The sequence below is a fragment of the Callospermophilus lateralis genome, chromosome 3 (assembly GCF_048772815.1).
Source record: "Callospermophilus lateralis isolate mCalLat2 chromosome 3, mCalLat2.hap1, whole genome shotgun sequence".
Classification (NCBI taxonomy): Eukaryota; Metazoa; Chordata; class Mammalia; order Rodentia; family Sciuridae; genus Callospermophilus; species Callospermophilus lateralis.
In genome coordinates, this window is record NC_135307.1 from 88825502 (window position 1) to 88846184 (window position 20683).

The following is a 20683-nucleotide window of genomic DNA, read 5'->3' on the forward strand; positions in this document are numbered from 1 at the left end:
TACTATTCACACATACTTAAAATTCAGCACAATGGCCCTCTGGTTTGAAATTTTTAATTAAGGTAAGCCTGGATTATGACAGGCTGTGGATATCACTTAAAACATTCTCTCCCACCACAGGGATAGTCAAATAAACCAAATAAAAACAACTATCATACAATGGCACCATGAGAGCACATAATTTTAGGAAGAGAAAAGACCTCACCCTAATTTCTTATATGGTGCTTACCTTACAAGAACTTTGTCATTGTCATCAACATCATCATCATGCGTAAAACAGTACCCTATTTACAAATGTGTACTTATAACTTACCGATTGACAAGTCACTATCCTGAACTTCATGGTTGTCCAGATGATAAACACAATAGATGCTAACATAAAATAAAAAAACCTGATAAGAGCAGGTCAATGATGATTTTCACCCCCAATTAAAATTCCACACATCCACTAACCTCCAATACAATGCAATCACTTTCTATCAGTTATTTTCACAAATATATTCAATATTAATTTACTGAACATCTACCATAAGCAAGGTCCATGATACATACTCTTGTCAACACTTTCTGCATTTAAAGAAAGTTTTGTGATAATTTTGTTTACTATCTGACTACTTCAGTAACTCTCAGAATTAGCACAGAAGCATTGGAAATATGGCTTTTTCCATATCGATATTTTATTTTCTTTCTTTCATTTTTAGTGAAATGAGCTAACTTTTCATAGGCTGGTTACATGAGTAAAAAACAGTTGATAAAATGGCTGCAATACAAACAGAAGAATTAGTTCCAATCAAGGACAAACCTCACACTATTCCTGGTAAAAGGGCTAAAAAGTAAGTCAGCAAATTAGCCTAGTTTGGTTACAGTCTACCTAATATCTGCATTTTATGTACACTTAGCAAAATATGTAAAGTACCAAAAGAGCAATGTACCCTAATCTAAAATTCTATACCATTTACTAAAATCAAATAAACAGATGGTAATATCTTTTAAAAACAATCCAAATGCTGTTTGAAGTTAACTTGTTTCAAGGAAAAAATGCCGAGAGAGAGAATGGAAGTAGGAAAGGGACATGGTAAAAAGTAAAATTATATTAAGTTGATTTTCAGCTAGTAATCATTTTTGTTTTTTTAAACCAATAGATGCTTTTGAGAATTTGACAAGGACTAAGAACTTTTTCCTCAAATTAAATGCACAAAACTTCTATGCCTACCTATGACCTCTCAGATTAAGAATCTCTGCTATGAAAGGATCACAAGATCACATTTAAACAACAGGAAGAAAGTCCCAGACTTACCTGCCACTGCCAAGATAAGCGTGTTGGTGAAATGTCGATACAGAGAGAGCTTTACGATGTTCCTCCGAAGTTTTAATAACTTCATTGTTTGAGTCAGGCTAATAAATATGTGTTTGCAGGTCAAGGAATTAAAACATTCAGGAAAAAAAAAAAAAAACAGTAATCTTGCAAAATAACCCTTAGGTTTCTTGGACAATCTGGGGTTATAGCAATAGTTATGAGTCTCAGAAGCCTAAACTGTCTTATTTTCACTTAATCTCACAAGCATACTAGACCTTACCAAGATAATAAGTCATCATTTTCATAGAAGAAAAGATAAAATAAGAATCAAGATAAAATAAGAATGTAAAATATTAAAGAAAAAGAGAAAATATATTTAAAAAAAAAAGAAAGAAAAAGAGATGGGAACAAGTTTTTTAGGAAAACAAATTTTAAAAGATGAAAAAAGAAATAAACAAAGAGTGATAAGAGAAAGAGGCAAGGGACAAGGAGTTAACACCATCTTAACTCTTCAAGACTGGAAACCATTCTCAACTGGCCTGACTAACCCACTCTAGGATCATAATTTACACTCCTGCCTACAACCTTCCATAGTTCTGCACTTGGTCCCTTTCTGCCATCTACTGGAACCTGCAATCATTTGCCAGTGCTACCATAAATTAAGAGGACCCCACAACTGTCTGAGAATCCCAGGCAATTAGGCTCCCAAAACAATCAATCTCCATTCCCAAGTGGAACTGCTAGAGAAAGACAGGAGACATGACAACTATAAATAATGGATATCCACTCCCATGTCAACTTTCAGAATGAGAAGCAGATCTAAAAATAAGAGAGCTGGAGTTTGCTCCACCCTTTATCAGAGCCACAGCTGTTAATTAGCCACTGTGTTATCTTATTGCATGGTCCAATCCCACCTACCTCTCTACTCCTCTCAATACTCATAGGGGTTCACAAAACACAAAATCTAGATCTAGAAAAGTTTTGGTCATCTGCACCCAAAACATTTCAATTGCAAACATTTTGCTATATCAAAATCCACTCAAATTCACAAAATTACAATTTTGTTCACATTCTGCTTTGCATAACAGTCACAATCAAGACAATGATATTGGCAATCACACATAGGTCCAAATCTATAAAAGCCAAATAAATTCAAAATAATCCAGAAAAGTCCAAAAACCTGAGTCCTTCACTCTATTGAAGGCCAATACCCTAATGAACAAATATTTAATTTTAAGGAGCAGGAAAAAAAAATTAAAACAGAAACTTGTTTACTGCAGTTGACTTTGCATGTAAATGATATCAATATTTATTCTGAAGGGTGAAAGTCTTCAGACAATCCCAAGTCAACTTTTGAATGAGGAAAAAAACCAGTCATCCTGTACAAGTGGAAACTTGCTAAACCTGCTTAAGTTTCAGAAGAATAAAACCTGATTAGTTCCTGAAACCACATTTTATGGATCAAACTCTTTTTGTTTCAAAGCATTTAATAATTGGTAGAGGTTAAAAGAAGGAACAGCACCAGAGTAGCCAGTGATTCTAACACCAAATTGAGGTGAGCAAGTAACAAATCCAAAATCAAGGTGAAATGCTTGTTTAAAAAAGAAAAGCCAGAAGCTTTTATTTTGTGTGCAGTCCACAGTTGCCCACTTTTATGGTTTTAAAAAATTAAACAAACAAACAAACAATCTGCTTACCTGAACCTTCAGGTTGTTAAGACTTAAAATACACTATATCCCAGGTTAAGGAGAAATTAATAAAACTGGTAAACTCTTTGCAGAAAGATTAATAGAAACCCATCTCCAAAGGGAGAAAATGGACTTCATCAAACAAGCCAATGAGAAGGATATCCACCAGCACAGGGCAGTGTCTAGGAAAGCCAAGGGGATAAAGGCCAAGGAAGCAAGATCAGTCTGGGCCTGCAGACAAAGAACAAGAGGTAGTGAAAAACAGATGGCTAAAGAGGCACAGAGAAGAAACCAGCATACGATTCTGCATTAATATAATCTGGAATGACTTTGCTTTTCAGCTAAAAGAAAATAAAAAGACTAACACATGGCATCTAATCATTCTTTCCTTCTTTTCAAACCTTCACATAGAACATACAACCATATCAGTGTTTCATACAAACTGTCAATTACAATTTCAATACAATGAAATTGTTGCTAACTACCATAGAAGTAACTACCACAGAGTTCCCAACACATTAATATCCATGTAAGAGGTGTCAACACCAAAAAACTTCTAGTACTTATAACCTCCATCACATCTGATTTCCTATGATTGTGATTTCTACTAACGTCTTAAAAAGCCTTCTCATATTTCAAATTAGTGTGAAATATACAAAAAAAATTATTGATTTCCAAAATTGTTTTAATAAAGTGTTACAAATTATGTGTCCCCAAAAGGATGCTACTAGATTCCACCATTTGATATCCAAAATCCTTTTTATATAATCCTAACAACCCAATCACCAGGACGTTATTGAAAGGATATCCATAAAATAATACAGGCATCAATTGCTGAGAGGGCCAGGCTTACTATCAGAGCCAAGGAATAAGAAAAATACTATAGCAGCAGCAGAAGAAAGAAAATGAAATTGACAGAGGGTTAAAGTTGCTAAAAGTCTAAGGAAATTGTGTAGAGGACAGTGAGGTTTGAAAAACAAATTTGCAATCACAAAGTGTTATGTTTAAGAAGAAACTTATTGCAAAACCTAATGAGCCCAGTTTTATTGAGGACAAAGCCAAGTTTATAGAATTTACCACCTTAAATTAAAGTTTTTATAGAATCTGATTTTTAAACAAGTAAGAAGATATTTAGGGCTAGGGTTTCGGCTCAGCAGTAGAGTGCTAGCCTAGCATGAGAGAGGCCCTGGATTCCACCCTCAGCACCACATGAAAATAAATAAATAAAAATGAAGGTTTTGTGTCCAACTACAACTAAAAAATAAATATTAAAAAAAAAAAGAAGATAATTGGAAAATCCCAGGGAGGCCAATTTTTTTTTTCCACATTACTCCATCTCTAATATAACTTTCTTTATTTTTGCCACTGGGGATTGAATACAGGGCACTACGTACATGTCAAACAAGTGTTCTAACACTGAACTACATCCTCAATCCTCTAACATAAATTTATTTTTCTTTTCTTTTTTAATTTGTAACAAATTTCTTTATCACTCAGAACTCAGAGCTTTGGTTTACTTTCTTGGCAAAAGGAATACTTAATAATTCATAAAGATGGTGTGAAACTTAATTAGTTCCATTTTAAGGAAATCTTTAAAATTGCTGGGTAAGCAAAGAGTACTGCTATTTAAACCAGTAAGTACATGATTCCGATGGTTGCTACTTATTCAAGAATGGGAGACTAATGTTCAGGAAAAGGAACTAAAGAATTGCCAATGTGGGGACAGGGGGAAAGCATTCATTCTGGGTCATACATTAAATTTATTAAGCTCTAATAGATAGATTTAAAAAAAAATACAGATTGAGCATCACTCATCCAAAATTCCCAAACCTGTAACTCTTAAAAAGTTTCAGATTTTAGAATATTTTGGAACTCTGATTTTTGCAATATTTTGAGAGTTGCTCAACCAGTAAAGTTTAGGCAAATATTCTAAAATATGAAGAATTCTAAAGTCCAAAAACTTCTGGTCTCAAATATTTCAGATAGAAGATATTCAACCTATATACATTTTGAAAATCAGAAATACATACATTTTAAAAATCAGAGCCCATAAGTAAGAGAAGCAAAGAAACCCACAGACACTTCCAATTCCCCCCCTCAAGACCAAAATGACGTAAGTGAACTGACCACAAAAATTCAGAGTAAGCAATACTGACCCCTGTAACTCTGAGGACCCCTTCCATGCCAGAAAACAAAAGATAGAGGGCTCCTGCTACCACAACCTTGTGAAGAGTGACTCCAAGGCGAGGCCTACAAAGGAAGCAAAGGAAGAGTTGAGTACACACAGGACACACCTTAACACAAGCAAAGTCAGAGGAACTTATGTTAATTAGCACAGGCTAACAATCTAGTGATAAGCAACACACATCTGATTCACCTGAGAGAAAAATTCATAAGAACAAACTGACCTTAAAGCAAGATAGGGAAAAATAGAACTTAAGGTCCTGTCTCTAGTTACTGTATTTGAGAAAAAATTTTATTATAGAGAATTTTGAAAGATATTCAAAAGCAGTAAAATAAATCCCTATAGAACTGTGGTTGCAGCTCAGTAGTAGAGTACTTACCTAGCATCTCATTTCCCACTCTTCCTATTATCTTGAGCAAATCCTGGATACCATATCTTTTTGTGCATTTCAGTATGTGTTAACACTTTTAAAAAAACATAACTACAGTACTATTAGCAAATCTAAAAATGTTTTTCAACAATTTCTTAGTATCATCAAATACCCTATTATCTACCTTTAATTAAACAAATAATGTATTTGGCAAGCTCAAAATCCAACAAAAGCTGGGGGATACAGCACTTGCCTTAGCATGCCTCAGGCCCTAGATGAGATGCCTAGCACAGCAAAACAAAAAAACTCCCAACAAAATACAAAAAGTCTTTTGAACAAATTCTGTATAAAGACAGAAAGCCTTAAATACTTAATAAAAATCCTGCTGAATCAGAATCTAACATTTTAACAAGATTACCAGGTAATCACTAATGTTTAAGATGCACTTGCTTAAATCACATCTGTCAAAGCCTTGTATATTTTTTTGTTACACACTAGGAAAACATTAAGGGGAGGGAAATTTTCCTACTGGTATATCTCAGAAACCTTGAATATTTCCTGGCATATAGCAGAAGTTATTAAATCCCCATTCCTCTAATCCTGCTTAAGGCTGAACTCCTTCAAATAATTACTACATGTAGCTAACTCCAGTTCTTTCTAGAACTCCCACCAAATGGGCTTTTGTCCCTACTACTTCACCAACACTGTTCTTGTCAAGGTCATTAGCACCTCCATGGAATTAAAGACTGTAAAGGTTAAATTTAAGTTTTGCTCTCCTGTTAAGTTTTGCTTTTCTGTAAGTTTAAGTTCTGTTTCCTTGGAACTCGAAACTTATGTTAAAAACAGTTACTTATGTCAAAATGTACCTTGACCCAACACCCCCTGACAAAACGCATGATTATTCTGTAATGGTTATTTTGTAACAATCCCACCCTGGCACCCTAACTGCCATATGAACTTCCCTGTTTAAACACCGCATAAAAACTCTGCTTAAGCTGTGCTGGCTGCTCCAGTTCTCTCAGGAGAACTCTGAGCCCCAGCATGCTGGTCTAATAAACCCTTTGCTTTTGCATGAGATAGTCTTTTGGTGGTCTCTTCCTCTGACGTTTGCCCGACCCTAACAAGACAAAGGTTAATTCTCAGTCCTCTTACTTGACCTGAGGGCATTTGATACAATTAATAACCCTCCTCAGAACAGTCTTCAGTTTGCTTCCCAATGTCAATTACTTCCTGCCACTTGACTGGACCAAAACAGTTGGCATCATCCTTGGTTCCTCTTCTCTTTTACATCACAAATCTGATTCACTAGGAAATTCCATTGGCTCTACCTTCAAAATATACAGAATCTAATCACATCTCAGCATCTCTTTCCTTGGGTCCACATCTAGCTCCCTCACCTCCTTGATGTCTCTGCTTAAATGTCAGGAGGTGAAGCATTCCTTGAATTCTATTTACAACCCTAAGTTTGAGCTCCTGCCTAGCACGCCCTGTCCCCTTTCTCTGCTCCATAGCACTTTTCACTGACTAAAATTATTTAACTCATTTATTTCAATTTTGTATGTGCCCCCTTTCTCAACAAATCTTCTGTTTTCAGGACCTAGAACAATGCCTAGTAATATAGAAGGTGCTCAATAAAAAAATTTTTAAATAAAAGTAATGTTTAGACAGTTACAGTAGGAATGTTCTTCTCAACAACAACAACAAAAAGTCTGACTTGCAAAAAATTTTTGGAAGAGTAAAGTCACTGTTAAGTTTTTTCCAAGTTTGGTATTTCAGAATTATTTGTTACACTGCAGGTTTTTTCTGCAGGTGCACTTGAAGCAGTGAAATGAAATAGTAATATTTTCCCAACACTTACAATGTTCCAAAATTTCAGATATCTTTTCTTATTTCAGAATTATTTCTTTCAGAACTACTATATGGAGAACCTGCAATAGTATTTTATTTTAGTCATCATTTTAATTTGCTCTTTCATATAGGAAATTACTACTTACTTGACTATGCCATATCCCAGGCTGACTATGATGACAAGGGTTCGAGCCAGGGAGCGTTTCACTGCTGAGAGCAACTCTGCAAGGATCAAGGCACCTTGGACTATGATAAAAAAGAAAGCAAGAAATGGCACTATACAAAAGACATAATTCCAATATCAGAATATAAATCATTAACACTCTTCAGAATGAGCACTGATATAAAGTCCTAATAAAAAAGAAAACCTCTTCCACAATTTTTAAAAGCACACAAGCTGTTATCTCTTAAATCTTACTCACGTGTGCTCAACTCATCTCCCACCCAACTTCACTAAAATCTTAACAGAATAGCTCATCCTACATGGACAATTTGTACATGTTTGTAGTATCAAGGATATTTCTTCTCCATTTTTTAAAATAGTAAAATATAGCTATACATAGAAAAATACAAAACATACACGCACACACATGCATGTGTCTGATTTTCAACTTTGCACCCACTACTTTAAGCCTTTTCAAAGATCTAATTAGTATATCTTGCAACAATAATTATTAACAATCAAATGTCCTCATGGAAGAACTGAAAGCTACAGAAGCTATCTCAATAAACTTCAGTACAAAGCAGTCTCTTGATATAACCAGTTCACCTTAATAAAATAAAAGCAACTTCCTATTTTCTTGGTACCCCTACATTTTATCAATTCTTGGATGGAATTTTCCTCCATATTTTTTAAGATATTTGAAATCAAATGTATCCTACTATCAATGGCAGCTTACTGGCATTCTTAAATTGGTACTGTTTCTTTCTTTTTAATTTTTTTAGTTGTAGATGAACAATACCTTTATTTTGTTTATTGATTTTTATGTGGTGCTGAGAATCAGATCCAGTGCCTACACATGCTAGACAAGTGCTCTCCCACTGAGCTACAACCCCAGCCCTACTTTCTTTCTTGATGTATATAATAACGGTGCCTTAGAGTTGGGATATAGCTCAGTGGTAGGGCACTTGCTAGTGTGTATGAGGCCCCAGGTTTGATCACCAGCACCACAAAGAACAACAATGGTGCCTTATATATCAATTGCAATTAAGAGTTAATGGTGTTAATAATCATTCCCAAAATGGCAACTATTTTATGAATTTATTTCAGTAAAAGTATCCTTATACCACTAATCCCTTAAGTTACAAGATCAAAAAGAAGAGTCACAATCATAGTGACTCTGCTTAAATTATTCTAATAATAAGCTAATTGTAAAAGTAGACCTATTTAATTATTCCTGACCTTAGGAAAATTTTTATACATTTCACCAATCACTCAAACTGGTAAATTTTTTTTATTACATACCAGACTCTCCTTTGTATCGAATATTCTGAAATTCTGCATAGAAGACAGCTTTCTCAAGCATTCCCAAAAAGATGACAGCACCAATCCAAAACTGAATTCTCAGGAGATCTCTCCAGTAGCAGGCAGACCATGCCAGCCACAGAACACCAAACAGGACATAGACAATACACATCACCATGAAGAACTGTCATCCAATTGGGTAAGAGATAAAAAAGAGAATTAGGGCTAAGAGCTACACATTTTATAAGTCTTAACGAACTACAAAAATATACATATCCTACATTCTATTTGAAAAAAAATGATTTTTTTTTTTGGAGTGTAATACTAAAAAAGTTGAAGAATTATCTCCTCTTGAGCAGAGTCAGAGTATACAAGGACTCATCCTTAAGGGTGACTGCTCTCTTTTAGCTCACAATCCAAATTTATATAAATGAGAAGAACACTGAAGAGATCACAAAACACAAAATGGGAAAACTATTAAAGGGAAAGAAGAAGAGAGCAATCAGATAGCCATGTGCTTAACACATACAAAATGAATAGGAGAAACCTTCATTACTTAGTTACTTTGAGTGGACTCAGAAACTATAGGGTTGTATCATTGTACAACTATAGGGTTGCAAGGTTATTGCCCTACTTTAGATCCTAGAGAAACTATAAAATGTAACACAATCTATGAAATACTTTTCAAGTCTCAAATCTGAAAGTCATTAACCTCTTCATTTTACAGGTTAAAAAAATGAGGCCCTCAGGGTATAATAACTCTCCCAAAGTAACAGTGTAATAAAGTTAAGTATAGAACATCAAAAAACATTTTCTAAGCTGCACAGGAAAAATTAAAAAAAAAAAATACTGCCACAAAACATGGACAATTTTTCAAGCTAAACCCATCTAATACTGAACTTAAAAATATAAATTCACTTACAATCATCAATGGATAATCTTCAAGTGTGAGATATTCATAGGGACCCTTCACTTCAACAGTCACTGCCAAAACACAGTCCTCAAAATTAATTTAATGGATTCAGAAATTAGACTTTTGTCTAATATTGTTTAATATTTGACAAAATGAATGACAATTTTACCAGGTCATTTACTTTTAACCACTTCAATTCTTACGAATATTGCATTACATTTGTACAGCATTAAGTATTCTCATCATTCATCCTGTATCCTAAACAAGTTTCCAAAATCCATGCTCCAGTCTGATGTGGGATATGAGTATGGACTCATATCCCATAAAGAATAGACTGAATTATATTTTCTCCAGAAAGTCTTTTGAGTGGGCTATCTAAAACTATTCCCCATCTCCTCTAAATTCCAGATGCACTCCATATGTATATTTCTCACAATATATCACTAAAACTTTTTACAGGGCTTCCTTTTTTTATTCTATCACCTTTATCTTCTGTATCTGCTTATTTATACTTTCCTACAACTTTTTTTTAACTGACTTCAATTTTATATAATCTTTTTGTTTTAGTGTATTATTTAGAGAATGAAAGTATTTTTTAAAACTTACAAATTCAAATTAACTCACAAATAATGTACCTGCCGACAAAATAAAGTGAAAACAATCCAGTTTCCTAATCATGTATCTAGAATCCTGACACCAAAAAAAAAAAAAAAAAAAAAAATTGGACTTTCTTAAAACTTGATAGTTAACATTTTTAAAAACTTTTGCCAATAATTAAAGTGCAACAACATGAATCTGAAAGACAGTCTTACTGAAGCAAACTTATTGAGTATTATAAGACTGCCTATAACTGATAAAACTAATTTTTTAAGATGTACTATTTTTTTAAGATTAACTATAATTGATAAAAAAAAGGGTAAAAATAAAAATCTGATTTTTCTAAAATATTATTACCTCCAGACAAGCAATATCTGCCCATCTGATCAAAATTTCCTATTAGCTTTTATCAGACTAAAAGGATATACCATTATTGAAAGTAAACCAGATCCAATACTTGGGGGGTTGGGGGGATACCATAAGATCAATTATAAAATTTTCAAACCAGAATTGTTATTAACTCTATCTTTTCCTAATTTAATAAAAGAACAAACAAAATAATTAGTGAATATTTGTGTCACATTCTTTGTTTATTCCATGCCAGAGGTCAACAAAATACAGCACAGAGATCAATTTTAGCCATCTACTTCTTCTGTAAATACAATTTAATTGTAACATAGTCACATCCACTCATTTATGTATCATCTACAGCTGCCTCTGCACCACCACAGTTGGTATAGTTGCAACAGAGAAAACACTTATTATCTGACCCTTTAAGAAAAACTTAGGTAAAATAAAGAAAACAAAATAAAAAGAACAGAAAATATTGCTAACCACTGGTCTATGTTAAAATATATGCTTATGGACCACTCACTATGTGCTACAGGCTTATGAGAAATAGCAGATAGAAAGTAAAATGTTTTCTTTCATCGAATGGATTATCATTTAGCAAGGGAAAGGGATTTACAAAGCAACACAGAGAACCATACCTCTGAGCCAGACCCAGAAGGATGAGTATCTTCCATGATAAAATAAAAAACCTTCTAGATAGAGGAAATAAGCTATGCACAGTAGCACAAGCCTGCAATCACAATGACTTGGGAGGCTAAAGTAGGAAGATCACAAGTTCAAAGTCAGCCTCAGCAACTTAGCAAGACCCTCAGCAACTCAGTGTGATCCTGTCTCCAAATAAAAAGGACTGATGATGTTGCTCAGTGGTTAAGCACTCCTGGCCTTAATCCCCAATACCACTTCCACAAAAGAAAAAAAAAAAGAGAGAAACAGAAAAACTGTTGTGAAAATGTGGGCTGTATATTTAAAGGGCATATAGCCTTAAACATACACAGTGCCATACAATAGTGTTAATATAAGTTAACAAAAAGTAAACTTGGGGAAATTATAATTTTTCAAACGTTACTGGAAAATGTGAACACTTTACAGGTAATGGGGAGTAATCAAAGGTGGTTTTTAACTTCTTTTAAATATATATTTTTAGCTGTGGATGAACACAACACCTTTATTTTACTTATTTATTTATTCTTATGTGGTAGCAACGATCGAACCCAGTACCTCAAACACGTTAGGCAAGTTATCTACCACCAAGCTAAAACCCCAGCCCCATCAAAAGTTTTAAAACAGAGAAGAGATAATGAAACTGTTTTAGAGAGATAATTCTAGGACTTTCAGATGGTAAAGTCCTGTATTCATTTACCTTCTGAGCTCCTAACAACAATAGAAATGAATAAATGAAATAAAAGTATTGTGTCAACTACAATTAAAAAAGTATTTTTTTAAAAAAAGGGCACAAGTTCAAAAATAAACAGGGACTGGGTTGTGGCTAGGTGGTAGAGTGATTGCCTAGCATATGTGAGGCCCTGGATTCGATTCTCAGCACCACATATAAATAAGTAAAATAAAGGTCCACTGACAACTAAAATATATACATGTTTATTTTTTTAAAAGTTTGCTTAAAATAAAATACACATTTCCAAGAATGAAAACTGAACAGAAACACAGAACAGTGCAGAAGGCTGAATCCCCGACCATGTGGGATCCTGGGCCCAAAACCAAGCATTTCCTATAATTACTGAAACTAGTAAGATTCAAAGAAAAAGAAGAGAAACCAGAGTCAGGTTTGATGCATGAAGGCAACTCAAGTGGGAATGAAAGAGGGCCTCTTTTCCATCCTTTTCAAAAAAAGAAGGTTGAAAATAAATGCCAGCAACTTCTCCTTGAGACTATTATCCATTAGAAAGTTATGGGCCTAGGAAGCCTGAAGGATACACATAAAATTATGGGTCCAGAAATCATACCCCACCACCTGCTGGTTTGCCTAAATTTTCTAAATCCCTTATCACTATAAGGTACAATAACACTCATTTCTGAATTGGGAATTAAGCATTAAACACAAGAATCAAAAGCTTAAAAGTAAATAAAAGATAAAAGCAGTTAATGAAATAAACAAAAAAAAAAATAGTTCGGAAAATTGACAAAATCAAAAGCTGATTTATTATGATAAAAACAAAACAAAATTCTAAGAAGACTTAACAAGTTAAAAAGAGAAAACAAAAGCAATATTAAGGATTTTTTAAAAGCTAGATATAGATTTTTGTAAATACCATCAATAACTTCATCCATAACTTAAAAATATTCTATGAAATACAATTCCTCAAAAAAAAGTTCAAAGAAAAATAGAAAAAATAAAGTAAAACATTTATTATTATTATTATTATAGAAAATTTACGAATAGTTTAAAATATATCTGGGGAGAACAAAAAGTCAAAGCAGAATCACTGGTCAGGTCTACCAGACATTCAAGGAATGGGTAATCTTACCCTTACAAAAACTACTCCACAAAATATAGAAATAGGGGACATTCTCCAATTCGTTGTGTAAGGATACAATAACATGGGTGCCAAAAACCAGTGGAAGACAGTATGAGAAAAGAAAAGTATAGGCCAATCTTACTTTGAACACAAACAACAAACTTAATAAAAATACCTAGCAAACAGAACCAAATAATGTTTTTGTATGTGTATGAGAGGGCACAAAGGCATGTGTACCAAGACCAAGGAGTGGCATCCCAGAAATTTAAAAATGATCTAAAATTAGAAACCAGTTAATATATCACATTAAAATATTAAATGAGAGCCAGGGTGGTTGCACATGCTTATAATCCCAGCAGCTCAGGAGGCTGAGGCAGGAGGATCTTGAGTTCAAAGTCAGCCTCAGCAATAGTAAGACACTGAGCAAAACTCAGTGAGACTCTGTCTCTAAACAAAATACAAATAGGATGAAGATGTGGCTCAGTGGTCGAATACCCTTGAGTTCCCTTGAGTTCAATCACTGATATCAAAAACTAAACTAAGCTAAAATATTAAAGAGAAAGCCTATTTATATCATCATACTATTTGATAAAAATTGAGTATTCCTTCTTAGTAGGTCTGGGAATTTCATTCAGTGGTAGAGTGCTTGCCTAGCAATGTGCAAGGCCCTGGGTTCAATCCCCAGCACTGAAAGAAAAAAAAAAAAAAAAGAGGAGAAAGAAAAATACTTACTAAACTTGGGGGGAAAAAATCCTTAACCAAATAAAAGAGTATTTTGAAAAATCTATAGTCAGCATTGTATTTAAGGGTGAAATCTGCCAATATTGCCAGTAAAGTTAGAAGCAAGATAAAGAAGACTGCCATCATTGATTCTGTTCCATATTCTACTTAAGAAAGCAAGGTAAGCTCCTACTATCTCTAGTTTTTCTAGTGTTTTAAACATGAAAATGTGCTGTATTTTGTCAGATGCCTTTTCTGCATCTATTGAGATGATCATATGATTCTTGTTTTTAAGTCTATTAATAGGATAAATTATGTTTACTGATTTCCATATGTTGAACCAATCCTGCATTCCTGGAATGAATCCCACCTGACTGTGGTACACTATCTTTTTAATGTTTTTGTATGACACTTGCCAGAATTTTATTGAGAATTTTTCATTTATGTTCATCAGGGATATTGGTCTGAAGTTTTCTTTCCTTGATATTTCTTTGTCTGGTTTTGGTATCAGGGTGATAATAGCCTCATAGAATGAGTTTAGATGTGTTCTCTCCTTTTCTCTTTCATGGAATACTTTGAGGGGTATTGGTGTTAATTTTTCTTTGAAAGTCTTGTAAAACTCGGCTGAGAATACATCTGGTCCTGGGCTTTTCTTGGTTGGTAGGGTTTTGATGTTGTTTTCTGTTTCTTTACTTGAAATTGATCTGTTTAAATCATGTATGACCTCCCCATTCAGTTTGGGTAGGTCATATGTCTCTAGAAATTTGTCAATGTCTTTGATATTTTCTATTTTATTAGAGTATAAATTTTCAAAATAGTTTCTAATTATCTTCTGTATTTCCGAGGTGTCTGTTGTGATATTTCCTTCTTCATCTTGTATTTCAGTAATTTGAATTATCTCTGATTTTCTCTTCATTAGCATGGCCAGGGGTTTATCTATTTTATTTATTTTTTCAAAGAACCAACTTTTTTGTTTTGTCAATTTTTTCAATTGTTTCTCTTGTTTCAATTTCATTAATTTCAGCTCTCATTTTAATTATTTTCTGTCTTCTGCTTTTGGTGTTGATTTGTTCTTCTTTTTCTAGGGCTTTGAGATATAGTGTTAGGTCATTTATTTGTTGACTTTTTATTCTTTTAATGAATGTACTCAATGCAATAAACTTTCCACTTAGTACTACCTTCATAGTGTCCCAGAGATTTTGATGTTATATCAATGAACAAATATCCTTTCTTCTCAGAAGCACATGGCTCCTTCTCAAAAATAGACATATCTTATGCCACAAAGCATAATATGTTCATTGATGGATGAAATATTCTATATATGTCTGTTAAGTCTAAATTATTGATTGTATTATTTAGTTCTACAGTTTCCTTATTGAGTTTTTGTTTGGAAGATCTGTCCAGTAGTGAGAGAGGTGTGTTAAAGTAATCCAGCATTATTGTATTGTGGTCTATTTATATGCTAAACCCAAGGCCATTCTAAATGGAGAAAAATTGAAAACATTCCTGCTAAAAACTGGAACAAGACAAGAATGTCCTCTTTCACCACTTCTATTCAACATCATCCTTGAAACTCTAACCAGAGCAATTACACAAAAGAAAGAAATCAAAGGGATACAAATAGGTAAAGAAGAACTCAAACTATCACTATTTGCTGATGACATGATTCTGTATCTAGAAGATCCAAAAATTCCACTAGAAAACTTCTAGAACTAATAAATGAATTCAGCAAAGTAGCAGTTTATAAAATCAACACCCATAAATCAAATGCATTCCTATACATCAGTGATGAATCCACTGAAGAGAAATTAGGAAAACTACTCCATTCACAATCACAATAGCCTCAAGTAAATAAATAAATTAATTAAATAATGGGAATCAATGTAACAAAAGAGGTGAAAGACCTCTACAATAAAAACTACAGAACATTAGAGAAAGAAACTGAAGAAAACCTCAGAAGATGGAAAGATCTCCCATGTTCCTGGATAGGCAGAAATAATACAGTCAAAATGGCCATACTACCAAAAGCGTTATACAGATTTAATGCAATTCCTATTAAAATTCCAATGACATTCTTCATAGAAATAGAAAAAGCAGGCCCAAATCTTCATCATGTTGGCCTAGGATCTGACTTCCTTAATAAGACTCCTAAAGCGCAAAAAGATCAAGAATAAATAAATGGGATGGATTCAAATTAAAAAACTTCTTTTTAGCAAAGGAAACAATAACATGAGGAGAGAGCCTACAGATTGGGAGAAAAATCTTTACCACATGCCGCCTCAATAAAACATTAATCTCTAGGATACATAAAGAACTCAAAAAAACTTAACACCAAAAAAACAAATAACCCAATCAATAAATGGGCAAAGGAACTAAGGAGACACTTCACAGAAGAATATAAGTGTTCAACATCTCTAGCAATTAGAGAAATGCAAATCAAAATTACTCTAAGATTTCATCTCACTCCTGTCAGAATGGCAATTATCAAGAGTACAGGCAATAATAAATGTTGGCGAGGATGTGGTGAAAAAGGTACACTTATACATTGTTGGGGGGACTGCAAATTGGTGCAACCACTATGCAAAGCAGTATGGAGATTCCTCAGAAAACTGGGAATGGAACCACCATTTGACCCAGCTATCTCACTCCTTGGTTTATACCCAAAGGACTTAAAATCAGCATACCACAGTGACGCAGCCATACCAAGTTTATAGCAGCTCAATCCACAATAGCTAGACTATGGTACCAACCTAGGTTTCCCTCAATAGATGAATGGAAAAATAAAATTGGTATATATACTCAATGGAGTATTATTCAGCTTTAGAGAAGAGTGAAATTATGGCATATGCCAGTAAATGGTCGGACCTGGATAATATCATGCTAAGCAAAATAAGTCAATCTCATAAAACCAAAGGCTGAAGGTTTTCTCTAATATGCAGATGCTAATTCACAATAAGAGCGCGCGGTGGGGGGGGGGGGCACTAAGTAAGAACAGCATTACCTTAGATTAGGTAGAGGGAAGTGATAGGAGGGAAGAGGAGGGGATGTGGGGATAGGAAAGATAGTAGAATAAAACAGACATCAAATTTTTAAAAAAGCAAGGTAAGGGCTGGGATTGTGACTCAGCAGTAGAGCGCTTGCCTAGCATGTGCAAGGACCTGGGTTCGATCCTTAGCACCACATTAAAATAAATAAATAAATAAAGATTGTGTCCAACTACAAAACAACAACAAAAAAACAACAAAAAAATTAAGCTAAGAAAGAAAGCTACAAAATAAAATATAAAACAGACACCAAGAAAGTACAATCAGTTAGGAAGGTATTGACAAACTCCAGGCAAGAAGCAACGACTGCACTGACAAAAAACAACAGAAAGAACACTTAAGAAAAATTCTTGAGGTGGAGCTGGGGTTGTGGTTCAGTGATAGTGTGGTCACCTAGCACATGCGAGTCGCTGGGTTCGACTCTCAGCACCACATAAAAATAAATAAATAAAATAAAGATATTGTGTCCAACCACAACTAAAAAAAAATTTTTTTATTTTAATTTTTATTGTTGGTTGTTCAAAACATTACATAGTTCTTGACATATCATATTTCACACTTTGATTCAAGTGGGTTAACTCCCATTTTTACCCCGTATACAGATTGCAGAATCACATCGGTTACATATCCACTGATTTACATATTGCCATACTAGTGTCTGTTGTATTCTGCTGCCTTTCCTATCCTCTACTATCCCCCCTCCCCTCCCCTCCCCTCCCTTCTTCTCTCTCTACCCCCTCTACTGTAATTCATTTCTCCCCCTTGTTTTTTTTTTTTTTCCCTTTCCCCTCACTTCCTCTTGTATGTAATTTTGTATAACCATGAGGGTCTCCTTCCATTTCCATGCAATTTCCCTTCTCTCTCCCTTTCCCTCCCACCTCTTATCCCTGTTTAATGTTAATCTTCTTCTCATGCTCTTCCTCCCTACTCTGTTCTTAGTTACTCTCCTTATATCAAAGAAGACATTTGGCATTTGTTTTCTAGGGATTGGCTAGCTTCACTTAGTATAATCTGCTCTAATGCCATCCATTTCCCTGCAAATTCCATGATTTTGTCATTTTTTAATGCAGAGTAATACTCCACTGTGTATAAATGCCACATTTTTTTTATCCTTCGTCTATTGAAGGGCATCTAGGTTGGTTCCACAGTCTTGCTATTGTGAATTGTGCTGCTATGAACATCGATGTAGCAGTGTCCCTGTAGTATGCTCTTTTTAGGTCTTTAGGGAATAGACCGAGAAGGGGAATAGCTGGGTCAAATGGTGGTTCCATTCCCAGCTTTCCAAGAAATCTCCATACTGCTTTCCAAATTGGCCGCACCAATTTGCAGTCCCACCAGCAATGTACAAGTGTACCCTTTTCCCCACATCCTCGCCAGCACTTGTTGTTGTTTGACTTCATAATGGCTGCCAATCTTACTGGAGTGAGATGGTATCTTAGGGTGGTTTTGATTTGCATTTCTCTGACTGCTAGGGTCAGGATGGCCGAGTGGTCTAAGGCACCAGACTCAAGAAAAAAAAATTTTTTTTAAGTACATGTATGAAAGAAAATTTAAAAAATAATTCTTCAGGCACTGAAAAATAACCAAGGCTAATTAAAATTTTAAATTTTGACTTGGTAACCAAGTTTTGACAATTCTGGTTCAGAACCCTGAGAACACTGACACTAATTAAAAATTTTAAGTGTTGGGGTTATAGGTCAGTGGCAGAGCACCTGCCTTGTACATGTGAGGCACTGGGTTCTATCCTCAGCACCACATAAAAGTAAACAAACAAAATAAACAAAATAAAGGCATGCTGTCCACCTACAATTACAAAAAAAAAAAAAAAATTAAAAGAGAATCCAAGGAAAATGAAATCCAGTATCTACAATATCTAAGAAGAAAGGATATGTTAAGTGCCTGTGACTGAATGGTAATACTGAGTACAAAAACATGTTAATTTTTCTCTTCCACTTTTTCCACTTCACAGGAACTTTCTTCCTAAATTATTCCCTTGCTTAAACAATGTTACCCTACTGCCATAAATGACACAAGTAAAAATTAACACAAACTTTTAAAACAGAAATGAATTGAACTTACTGGTGAAAAGATTACTTAATGAATTTTCTTTCGATAATTCCTTTGAGGATGAAATGCCAATATGTACAATAAAAATGTAAGGTGCATCTTGCCAGGTTTGCAATGGTTCGTGCATTACCTAGAGAGGGAAAAAAGGCATCAAAATTTAGGTCTTAAGAATTAAGAGCACAAGTTAGCAATATGAGGTTTTTGCTACAGAATATACCCCAGAAACATGGCGGAGTTCTTAATTTTCATTCATTAAAACAGTAGGTACAACAAATAAAATAAGTCTACAGTACAAACAATAAAGTTGCTGGATTATAAATTAGTAAAAGACAGGACACCTTGTATCTTATTATACACAAAAGTCACATTTAATGTAATTACTTTTTAACATGGAAAATCTCAACTAAAAATCACTTAACCGGGCTGGGGATGTGGCTCAAGTGGTAGCGCGCTCGCCTGGCATGCGTGCGGCCCGGGTTCGATTCTCAGCACCACATACAAACAAAGATGTTGTGTCCGCCGATAACTAAGGGATGAATATTAAAAAAAATTTTCTCTCTCTCTCTCTCTCTCTCTCTCTCTCTCTCTCCTCTCCTCTCCTCTCTCTCTCTTTAAAAAAAAAAAAATCACTTAACCATTAAGCTTGGCATGCTAGGATACTAAGTTACGTTTTACACAGTTATCACAAAATTAAGGAATTTGATGTCAATGAACATGAATAATATACATCAATTCCTGAATCTAATTGCCTTTGCTCAAAGACATTTCCAAAACTACCAGAATTTCTGACGTAATCTCATACTTCAATAAAAAATTTTATCTTGGGCTAGTCTATATGGGAGGCAAGAGTCATTGCCTGCTGAAGTAAGAGAAGTTAATAGCCTTCAAGTCCTCTGACAAGATTTTGCAGAGTTTGTGAGGAAAATTCACAGCTTCAACACCATGGTTAGAGTATGTTCTATTACCTAGAATTACTGACCCTTTCCTGAACTTGTTTATTAGCCAATAAAATTTATTTTGTATAATAAACTGCTTTGTTATTAATTTTATATATTTTAAAACTACTCTTACAAATTTCAAAAGGTACTGATTAATTGTCTCAGAGTCCAGGATTTAACAAAAGTATGCATTTAACTGTGGAATGTACATATTTTGACCTTGTAAAAATAAAATTTATGGCTGGGATATAGCTCAGTTGGTAGAATGCTTGCCTCGCTTACACAAGGTCCTGGGTTCCATCCCTAGCACCACCACCACCACCAAAAAAAAAAAAAAAAATTGTTTTAAAAAAACATTTATATGCCAAGCACTGTTAGGCATGTAATCCTTACTACAAACTAAATCCCCAAAATAATCCTATCAGATAGATACTATTATGTTCTTCTTACATTTTTTAATTGAGGTAAATTCCATGTCATAATTTTAACAATTTTATTATGTATAATTCACATGGAATATGGTACATGCATGATATTGCACAAACATCACCCCCACCGAGTTCTAAAACATATTCAACATCCCAAGAGGAAATCTTTATTCATTAATCAATAACACTCCATCTCTTCTTCTCCCTACCACTTAAAACTACTGGTCTACTTCCTGTCTCTATAGATTCCTGTTATGGATATTTCATATATGGAATGAATCACACATTATTTGTCCTT

General features: G+C 34.2%; 1 protein-coding gene across 2 annotated transcripts in view; it reads right to left on the reverse strand.

Annotated features, from left to right (window-relative positions):
* Positions 1-20683, reverse strand: part of Tmem87a (transmembrane protein 87A) — a 60372-nt gene that overhangs the window by 20505 nt on the left and 19184 nt on the right. The window contains exons 7-14 of one of the 2 annotated variants that reach the window (XM_076850621.2): positions 19032-19149; positions 9776-9837; positions 8854-9037; positions 7535-7634; positions 5142-5235; positions 3790-3865; positions 1298-1402; positions 314-372 (exon numbers count right to left, since the gene is read on the reverse strand). In XM_076850621.2, coding sequence (XP_076706736.1) covers positions 314-372; positions 1298-1402; positions 3790-3865; positions 5142-5235; positions 7535-7634; positions 8854-9037; positions 9776-9837; positions 19032-19149 — 798 coding nt within the window. Of the gene's footprint in view, positions 1-313; positions 373-1297; positions 1403-3143; positions 3217-3789; positions 3866-5141; positions 5236-7534; positions 7635-8853; positions 9038-9775; positions 9838-19031; positions 19150-20683 lie in introns of both variants that reach the window. The other variant, XM_076850622.2, reaches the window with a different exon arrangement.